The sequence below is a fragment of the Emydura macquarii genome, unplaced genomic scaffold, assembly GCF_026122565.2.
Source record: "Emydura macquarii macquarii isolate MOO-44397 ecotype Brisbane River unplaced genomic scaffold, CSIRO-AGI_Emac_v2 contig_18, whole genome shotgun sequence".
Taxonomy (NCBI): Eukaryota; Metazoa; Chordata; order Testudines; family Chelidae; genus Emydura; species Emydura macquarii.
Window position 1 is genome coordinate 741376 of NW_027130155.1, and position 10599 is coordinate 751974.

Genomic DNA, 10599 nt, shown 5'->3' on the forward strand with positions numbered 1-10599 from the left:
CCAGGACAAAGCAGTGGGAGTCTAGTCAGGATGCACTGAATATTCACATTGAATAGACATGATGAATAGAGGTTATGCCCCCAATAACCATAGAGCTAACTATGCCATGCATGAATGGAATTCTGCTACTCTGTGGCAGCGGTCACCCTCCCCATGACCTCCGAAGGCTCTCCACTAGCCCAAGGATTTCCTTGAAGAAGGAGTAGGTAGAGAATGACTGAGCCCAGGAGCTGTGGGCTGATTGGAGCAGAGGGGCATTTATTATCTGGCTCCCTGACCCCTAGACCTAGTGGAACTTGGGGCAGGAATGTCATAACACTGGAATACTATGTTTCTGCTGCTGCCATTCTGTGATTTGGAATCCCTTCTGAGGGGAGTTCCAGGAGTTTCTACTAACTGCAGAATCCCTGATTGTGCTGCCAGAGAGTGAGAAGCAGTGTTGGTAGCCCCTAACACCATGCTCTGGTCTCCTGCTGATCTCTTAGGACCTGTTCTGAGCCACAGAAATACATGGGGCTCAAAGGCTAGTCCTGTAGCCTCTTCGATGTGTGTGTGTCTGTGTGTGTGTGTGTGAAACCCTGTTCCCTCCAGTGGAATGAGTGAGGAGAGATCTCCTACAGGGGAACTTCAAGCCCTCTCACATTTAGGCCCTCCCACAGGCTTTACTGCAGCAGGGACAGTCACTTTGTAGCTATGTTCCTCAGTATTGAGTGTCAGTGCCTTGCTGTCTCCCTGGTCAATGGGAGTTCTTTAAATCATGTACATTACTTTTGGTTCCCTTCTTTGAGCTTTTTTGGTTGGTGGCAGATTTCTCTGTTTTCTTGGTGGGAGATCATGTCAGTGGCTGAACACGGATGCGCCCATGTGAAGGAGAGTCATTATGATCGGATTTTAACCTGACAATGCTTGTCCTGATTGTTGCTTAAACTGCAGTTTATATGTTCCAAAGTTGCTTTATAAGGGCTTATCTCCATTTGGCAATACAGTGATAAAACGTCCTTGACTCTGTGACTACACATATATGAGACCAATCAGACAATGCACTTCAGGAAATTCTGCAGCCACTGATACTAAAATCACATCTAATATATTTGATTTTTGGAGCATGTTAAATTACTGCTCATAATCTGTTTTTCTGTAATTGTGTAACGCCATTGAGCTCATAACATTTTGGAAAATGATTCCCTAATTTATCTCTGTTAATATTGATTTATGTTCAAATAAGACTGAATGCAATGAACGTGGTGAATTACAAAACAAGGCACTTTAGAAAATTGTTTTATTTGGAGAATATTTATACTTTATTTTCTTGTGTCATTGCTTCCTAGCTTCTTCATGAATGTAACAAACCCTCCTGTTTAAAGGTAAACTGCTGTGTATAGAATGTAAACAATATGAACCTACTCCATCTAATTGCAAAGAAGGTTAAGGTCCCAATACTACAGTGGAGTTCAGCATGGGTACAGGGGAATGACTGTTAATTGAAATGATCTTTAACCTTCAAATGTTACCACACTGGATTATTTAAGATGGCTCCAGTGAGGCTACCTGTTTGGCCAAGTGCTACCTAATGAGAATGAGAAAGGAGACTGCCTTATTTATATGAAAGACTGTGACAGTATCAGACATTTTTGTGAATTTTTTATAAAAATATTATTTAATGTTTATTGAATACTAAGATTTTACAAAAAAAACAGCTGATTTCCTTCATGAGATGACATTACATATGGGTACTGAATTTCCGATTATACATAAATTGGAGCTGCTTTTCAATTATGTTAAATATTAAGCTCTCAGGGAGCCTATAAAGGTACACAACCCTGACTTCCTCCCATCTTTATTCCATACCAGGCCATACCACGATCATGTCTCCAGGAGCTTTATACCAAAAATATGCAGTGTCACCAGCCACAGTACTGAATGCACTGCAACTTCAGAGACTATAATAGTGGCAGCAGTGAGGCACTGGTCGTAATGTATCAAGTAATTTCCTTCACACTGTACCATGAAGCAAAGTCTGTTCCTGAATGATGAAAGTCCGAGGAAGCTATTTGTAATTTATCCTGTCCATCTCTGGTATTAGGGGGATCTTTTTCAATGGTTAAAAGAAGGGTATTGTCTGTCTCCACATTTAAAATCAAGACCACAGCAGGCTACATCCCACTCAGAGGGGATAAGCTGGTATCAGCTTTTAGTTAGTCGGGTAGTTAAATAATTAGTTTAATAACATACTTTATAGAATTGAATTATTATAGTATTAAATATGTACTTAAATATTAAATACACAGTGTGAAATCCTGGCCCCCATTGAAGACAACGAGCTTTTTTCCCCCTAGCATAGCATGTGTAATCCCATTTTAAGTAGGAATGACATACTTTTGAGTGTAATATGAAGAAAAACACTGGAAATGCAATATGATGTATTTTCTCTAATCAATATTCATGTGATACTAAAAGGAATATATAAAACGATTAGTAAATAAACACTATGTACTAGTGAGTCCACGGAAAGGACCTTCATTTCCATCATAGTAGCATGACAATAACAAATATGGTACCCGTTGAACTAATGCCGAACAGTTGGGCTAATTCTAAAATTTACAACAGTATGAATGTCTGTTCTGTGGTGTCGATGCATTTCCTCTCCTGCCCTCCCCCAGGCAGGAAGGAGTTGTAAATGGCTACACTCAAATATGGAGGGAACAAGAATTCGACCTCTGCGGAAGGAGAGGTAAATCCTTGGTTACATTTCTGTAATGAAACATTGTCCAGTGAAATTTGACTCAAGCTTTAGGTTTGGTTAAAAAACAAAAACTAGCTGATACCATAACTAAATTCAACAGAAATGCTTCTATTACTAATATTTTTATTGCTTTTTTTCCTAAAAATGAATTTAAATTCTTCAGTGGCCTTTGCAACCCAAACATTGGGGCATTGTACTAGGGCCTGAAAACTTGACAATTTCTTTTACTAGAGGGCTCTTTAATTCAACAGGCAAAGGCATAGCAGTGACCAAAGTTCACATAGGAAATCAATTGTATATTTTTAACAGTGAATGTTAAGAACCGTTGGAAGAGATTATCCAAAGATATGGTAAATTCTCCATCGCTTAGTGTGTCTAAATCAAAACTGAAGCCTTTTTAAAAAATATGCTTTAGTTCCATTGGTAAATTACCTGGATTACTAGTTAAATTCTATGACCTGTTGTATTATGCAGGAGGTTAAACTAGATCATAATGATCTCTTCTGGCCTTAAATATTTATTGTATAGTATTAATTATAGAATGTTTTTGCCATTGACTTCAGTGGGACCAGGATTTCATTCTATGAATCTATTACATTGACTGGAAAACTATAAACCATGCAACTGAGTAGTCTACTTCCATTGTCTTGTCTGAAAGTATACATCCAATATAAATAATGAAAACAAAATTAGATTTTTTTTCCAGTATTAATCTTGGATGCTCCCAGTGATATACAGTTTACAAGCAAATATTTAAATATATTTTAAAAACACAATTGCAAATGTGACAGTGTCCCTTTTAGATGGATTTAATTCATAAATGAGACCAAAGTTGATTATACAAATTATAAATTTATTAAACAATAAATAAGTTAGGAATATTATAAATAGGTTTCAATTTATATAATAATTTTATAAAAACTTACAACTGTATAAATAAATAATTCAAGATAAGTTATACTTCAGTGTTTGGTATGTTGAGAACATGTTGGTACAATATAGCTTATTTTTTCTAGAAATGTTAAGAATTAACATCTTAGCTTAAAAGACACGGATAGTAATTTGCTCAAGACAACTTGGATCATAACAAATTTTGTAAAATATTATTCTGCTTAATCCTTGAAAAGTTTTTGTAGAAATATTACCATATTCTTAAATTCAGGTCCCAATCCTGGAAGCCCTCTGTGTGTACAAGTTCCACTGACTTCAGTGAGCGTTCTGCACACAGAAGTCTTTCAGAAAGAAGAACCTAGTATATGTTTTCCTCAGATACAAAAATAGTTTTGATTCAATGTTTTATAGAAAGAGGTTTCAGTGATTATGATGAACTTCCAGGCGAATTCAAGTAGTTCATCATCCTGTTTATGGTCACAGTGCGAATTCTGAAAGCATGGAGAACACTACATAATCTCATTCTGTCTTTGAAAGAGGCTGATCCTGTGTTTGTAGATGGTGGCTCCACATTCTCACTGTTAATTTGCATAGCCTAAAAAAAAAAAAAAAGTGGGTTGGTCAGACAGTTTAACCATGTTTAGAGTAGAAATATACATCAGTCTTTGAATATGCATAAAATGTTTAGCTTAAATTTTTAATTTAAACTATTAAAAATAAAACGTTTTATGTAAAGGTAAACTATGATAGTAATAATGACAATTTATATAGTTAAGGCCCAAACCTGTACTACTTATGCAGGCAAACATGCCTAATGATGTAATAGTTTTTTCCCTACTGAGGAATGGAGGTTTGGGCCTTTAAAGGATTATCAGGGAGAGCTGATTTGACAGCTGTTAGCATCTCCAATGTATCTGGATATATATGTTATTAAAAAGGCAATTATTTTCCAGTAGGAATATGATTGCCACCAACTATTAGAATTTGTTAATAATAAGCATGTTACATGTGTTCCCTATTTCTTATTAATATATATTAATTATTTACCCAAATCCAGTCTTATCTCACACAGACAAAGACATCTCATGGTACAGATGGGAGACGTAAAGTAAGATACCAGTTAAAAAAACAAAATTTCACTACTGGTATGTTTACTGTATTTTAATACAGTAATATGCAGTATCAAAGTAAGAACTCATTTATACAGAGATGAGAAACTTTCTTCAGTCTTATAAAAAAAATCACAGTCAATTTTGTAAATGGTCAGATTCCACAGTAGCTTATTATTTGGGAAACTACAGAAAGAATCACATAGACCAGAGCTCCATTTAATAATATAAAATAAATCTTTTAGGCAATTTAAAGGAAAAACATACCTCTATCATTTTGTCAATAGTAGCCAGCATCTTCTGGTTATTGAAATTCTTGAACTCTGCCCTGTAAGCCTTCAGATCTTCACTGATACGTTGCAGGCACTCAATCTGCAGAAGGTACACGGATTAAGAAATATTGGAGAGTGCTCTTATGCTTTAAAGACAAACAAAAAGCAAATGATTTTCTCTTTTGAGAGACTGGCAATTTACCTTATCAAAATCAGCTCTTCCCAGTGCTGGACAATTTCCAGTCTGAAAATCAAAGACACCATGAATATGACCATTCTGTATCACTGTGATGAATTACATGATGGTTCCATATAAACATGATGAAACTTGATTTTTATTTATTGCAATACCTTTGGCTCTTCTGGCATACAAGCCTTAATTGTGTTGATTTTATTCTTAGTGATATCTTCAAGATCAACCTCTTCAAGGGTACATTCAAATCCTAGCGTGCCAAGCTCCTATGTAAACAAAAGGGACATTGATTGAATCATGGCACAGAATGCTGCAGGGCATTGTTTATAAGCAAAAATATACTGGATAGTAAGTGATTTGTGGCAACTGAAGGTGCTTCAGCAACCTCCTTGTATATCCTCACACCTATAAATTCTGGTTAACCAAAGGAGATAGCAAATATACATGCTCTAAAACCAAAGTCAAAGGAAACGTTGCCATCATTTTCTCTGGGAGCAAGATCAGGTTGTAAATAGTTTTATATTTTGTCTGTGTTGCAGTGGATTACATTGCCTCCATTATGCTAAAGTTCTAAATCATTCTAAGAGGATGAATCTGCACTCAGAACATTATATACCAAAGCTTACAATTTAAAAATTACTTAAAAAAAAAAAAAAAGAGAAAGACAAATAACAGTTACATGGACAAGTGGCATTGCCCAATGGCCAACCATGAATGACCCTTTGACTCGCTGAGGTGATGGAACTATTTAGTTTCTTCGCCTCTCTACCTTAAGCCTGTGCTTATGCCAGAGAATTTTAGAAACAAATTCCTCTTAGTACTACAACCAGTTCAACTGTGCCAGGGAGATGGTAAAAAAAGGAGAGCAACATATACAGCTAAAAGGACATGGGACAGGAAAAGATGCCTCCTCCAACCCACAGTGTTCTTAGATAATGCAAGAGGATTATCAGACTGGGGTGTTTGAACTCTAACCAGCTGCTATCACACTACCTGTTTGTCCAGTGGACTGCATGTTTGTGGCAAATTTTACAGGAGATAGTGACTACATATGAATTAACCAAATTGAACAGGGGTTGGAAAAAATCTCTCACACAGGACAGATAAGGAAAAAATAAAAGCAAACACTAGAAAGACACAGATCAGAGGGAGGCAGTGTGTGTGACCAACAGACAGAGATATGTGTCTGTCAGGCTGAAAGACGGGAAGAAGTTGTCTTGAGAAAATGTAAGGTATTTTCTTTATTAATTGTAATTAAGCCTAAAGTGCCTATTTAGGTTAACTTTTACTGAGTAGAATACTGGATATGTGATGCAGACCATCTCTTTTGCCTTAATCTGATTTTCTCTCTGCTTTAAAAAAAAACTTAGGCTGTTATGTGAAATTCCCAAATAAATTGTCATAGAAAGGAAAAAAAGAACTTTAAACCACCAAGAAATAATGAAGGGAGGACAGCTGGCGTCAACCCCTGTACTGGGTTCAGCAATACACATGCTTACCAACAAGCAATTCATACTAACATATCTATCACCTCTGAATTTGTCCCAGTTGATTTAAACCCTGCACCACTGGAATATGATCAGTCAAGTTTATTTTCAGGCAAGGATTAATTGACAGTATATATAACACATATGAAAGGACAAAACAAACTATAAAATAAAATAATAAAATAAAATCATAAAAAAAGGATTGGAAGCACAAATGAAAATTAAGTATGAAACAACAAACAAGAAAAAAATGGTAAGGAAATTAAGGACAAACTATTACAGTTCTCTGGAAATACCAAAAAAATGAATATGGTTAAAAACAGGCATAGAAATTTGACTAGTTGAAGCAAACAAAAAATAAAACCAAATAGGCACACAATTCTGAAGAGACAAATGTAGGGCTATACACAGGTTGGGAAATAAAACCTCTTACAGCCCCTTCCATTTGAGTACTCAAACACTCTTTTGGAAACATATAAAATCAACACCCCTAGGAGGCAGGTATGTATTATTTTCCCTATTTTAAAAATTGAAAAAACATGAAGATGAGTCTGTGCACTATGCATCAAAAACTCCCAACTCACGGTCAGGGTCACGAACCATGATCAATGTCCTACCATGCTTTTTATTTGTTGTGTAGATGGGACTTCTTAACCTAGCCACATCTAACAAAGGTGCAGGGAACTGTTAGATTTGTAATATAAATGGGGCCAAGCAATTTGCCTAAAATTATAGCGCACATCCAGGGCATAACCACCATAGAATTACTCCTATCCCTTCTACCCAGCTTTTCATAGTGCACCAGTCACCGGGGGTATCTGACCCTTTCACCACAAGTCCATTCTTACTCCCCTGCACAATACCGTGAATCTGGCCAAACACATTCAGGTACAGACACAAAGCTACATTTGCCTCCCCTTTGGTGCCTTTAGTTTGCATATTTGACAGCACTCCCACTTTTTCCTCAGTAGTTAGTCCCAGCAGCTCTGATTTAACCCTGGCGACAGGTACTGTTTTACTTGGGTTTACTTCGGTAGACTGAGGACGAGCAGGTTCGCTTAAAAAGTAACCATGTGTTTTCAAACGGCCCCAGGACGGATGGGAAGACTTGGCAAGAAAGACAAACCTTCAGCCGGTGCAGCGCCTCGTTCGCCACGGCGACCAAGGATTTAGAAACATTCAGGCAGTCGTTCAGATTGGGCCTCGGGGAAGGCAGCGGCGAGGTCGCTGCCCAGCCCGGCAGGCTGAGGCAGAGGAGCGTCACGACGAGGCAGGCACCTGAAACGAAGAACGGCCGCGCGTTAACCTGGGAGGGAGCGAAATGGCCAGGGCCAGGGCCCAGGAACAACACGGCCGCACGTGCTCCCTCTGCTCCCCGCTCCCTGCCCGGAGCCTTTCGCAACTCAGAGCGCACGGGGCCGCGGCGTGCGCCCCTGCTGGCGCGGTCCATGCGCTGCCAGGCTGGGCCGCTGCGGGGCACTGGTCGGTCACTCACTGGGACTGCTGCGCTTCGCCATGCCGACTAGTGGCGGTGCTGGTCTGCTGGTGCCGGAGCGCTGTTTGAGGCGGCTGGCGGCAGCGGCGTTTTATAGCCGAAGGTTCACCCGGGCTAGGCTAGGACTTTCCCTCCTCCCTCTTTCTCTACATCAGCTGCTCGGTCAAAGCTGAAACCCTGGGACGCGGCCGGTTCTCGGGTTTCCTCCGGGAGGCAGCGACCCCGGGCCAGTCATCCCGAGAGAGCGCACGGGCCTGGCCGCTGGCCCCTCGCCGGCACGCAGGGAATCCCGAGAGGCGCGGGGACTCCGGCGCCACGCCTGGGGCGGGTTGGGGCCCTGGGCACCAGGAGAGAGGCCGAGGGGACTTTGCCATTGCCACGGGCCCCGGCCCGGCCTTCTTTGCCTGAGTGGTCCCTTGTCCCTAGAAAGATTGCCCTGCTGCACTTGCGTGCGGGGCCCACTGGCCAGGGAGTAGCATGGCCTTAGAAACAAGCTGGGGGCCGAGTGAAGCATGGGCAGGCTGTAGTGAGCAAATCCCAGGGCTGGGAGTCAGCAATTCAATGCCCAGCTCTGCCAGGACTCGCTGGGTAACCATTGGTGAGTCACGTCACTCTTCCCTGCCTCAGTTTCCCCATGTGAAAACGTGATAATAATAGTTCCCCCACCTCACACTAGGAGACTCAGTGCATCTACCTTTATGATGTGCTTTGAGATCCTTTGGTTAGAGGTGCTGTAGAAATCTAAAGTATTATAATAGGATGTCACTTTGATGAAACATGATAATCCGATACAGCTTCATCACGATTGTGATGTGATGTGCAGACACAGCATCATACACAAGGAGTTTATCCTGCCAGTCTGCAAGAGAATTAATGTGACAGTGTTGCAATATGTCAAAGAATAAAGTGTGGGGGGGAGGGATCAGCATTCAAGTCACACTCCCCATCAGTACCTGGCCCAAGCCGGAAAAGCTAATGATCCAAGCAGCGGACCAAATTCAGTGATGAATCCTGGTCATGGTGATGAATCCTGGTCATCCTGAGGCATGTTGCGCATATGCTAAGAGGAAGAAGTGAATAAAGTGTCGGGCCAACATAGATACAGGTTAGTGTAGTTTTCCAAAATACGTCTTGCAGTTAAATCAGGATGTTAATGAAGAAATGGAATCATCAAGAAATATGCTAGGCCTTCCTTTTCTTTTTTGCACTCCACAAGCAGCAAAGCAAAAATATTAGCTGAAGCAGAACATAATTTAACTCCCTGTAATGCACTAAATACATAAATCTCCCTCCCTAGGTCTAAATAGTCTCTGCTTTTATGATATGACCACTTTGTAAAAGGTAAGCAATGGTGAAGCACTTCTGTTGTTTTCTTTTGCTGGCTACTACTCAGCCTGGAACCCTTCATCCACATGTTGGAGCATTTCGTAGTGATAGATACATTTTTTAAAACATTCAAATCTATTTTAGCATTTGGACCAGTGCCAGACACTGTAATATCTGGAAAAAGGTCTGGGGACAAAACTGCTTGTATTATTGCATCATAATGTTGTGTCATGAATTGGTTCAAATGTCATTATGCGTGCAGGATGATATTAGCATGTAAGGAGAGACAAACAAATATGATAAGCAAACTTCCTTTTGTTGTAGATAGAAGGCATATTCTAGTAGTTAATGTACAGTATTGGAAGTCAGGAGATCTAGTTGCTATAGACTGTCATTTTTTCTTGCTGTGTGGTGTTGGGAAGTCACTTAACATTTTTGTGATTCAATTTGCTCATCTTTGAAATGGAGATAATGCTTCTCTACATCCTATGGGTGCTTTGACACTTAAATCATTAAATCTTTGCAAAGCACTTTGAAATCCTAGCATTGGATCCTTTGTTTATAATCTCATTGCATTGTCTCATATAATGTCCTTCAATAACGGCTATCATATTAAAGGGGAAATATAAACAAATTAGGAACTGGTAAGGGCCCCATTCTTCTCCTATTGACTGCAGTTGGAACATTGGTCCCTAAATATGTAATGTACTATATGCAAAGGACGAACATTACTAATATTTTTTCTAAAGTGTGAATGCATAAGAAATAGCAGCAACCTGCACTTTCTGGTATAAAAGGCAAAAAACAAATTTGTTTAGTATAAAATAGTTACAGAAATCTTGGGGAGCGGGGATGACAGTCATTTATAATATATGTAGAATAATCTTTTAAAAGACATTTTGCTCATTGCACTCTTGGATTATCTACTACAAACGGAATAGTAATGATTAATTGCCATATATAATGTGTAGCGCTAAAAATATGAAGCAAATTTATTCTCAAAAAGTAATCTAAAATTATTTATTTTATATGTAAATCGAGCAAAAACAATTATATGCAATAGTTGGAGGGCACTGGTCTAAC

At 39.4% G+C, this 10599-nt stretch overlaps 1 protein-coding gene across 2 annotated transcripts; it reads right to left on the reverse strand.

The window, feature by feature from the left end:
* Nucleotides 1-3714: 3714 nt before the first annotated feature.
* Nucleotides 3715-8265, reverse strand: IL12A (interleukin 12A). Of its 2 annotated transcripts, XM_067531252.1 has the most exons (6): nt 8191-8234; nt 7822-7973; nt 5367-5474; nt 5218-5259; nt 5011-5115; nt 3715-4229 (listed from the first exon to the last, which is right to left on the reverse strand). In XM_067531252.1, the coding sequence occupies exons 1-6, from the start codon at nt 8210-8212 to the stop codon at nt 4062-4064; spliced, it is 597 nt and encodes a 198-aa protein (XP_067387353.1). In that variant the 5' UTR covers nt 8213-8234; the 3' UTR covers nt 3715-4061. The 2 variants fall into 2 exon arrangements, with proteins under 2 accessions (XP_067387353.1, XP_067386602.1); XM_067530501.1 differs by having other exon boundaries at nt 7822-8265.
* Between the last annotated feature and the right edge of the window lie 2334 nt (nt 8266-10599).

What these genes read in the sequence shown, in the direction of transcription:
- IL12A (XM_067530501.1), bottom strand. Translation starts at nt 8,145, where the DNA reads ATGGACCGCGCCAGCAGGGGCGCACGCCGCGGCCCCGTGCGCTCTGAG. An exon ending in AGGCGCTGCACCGGCTGAAG is followed by an intron (nt 5,475 to 7,821) that starts GTTTGTCTTTCT and finishes TTGTTTACATAG; the next exon opens with GAGCTTGGCACGCTAGGATT. An exon ending in CTATTGACAAAATGATAGAG is followed by an intron (nt 4,230 to 5,010) that starts GTATGTTTTTCC and finishes TTTTTTTTTTAG; the next exon opens with GCTATGCAAATTAACAGTGA.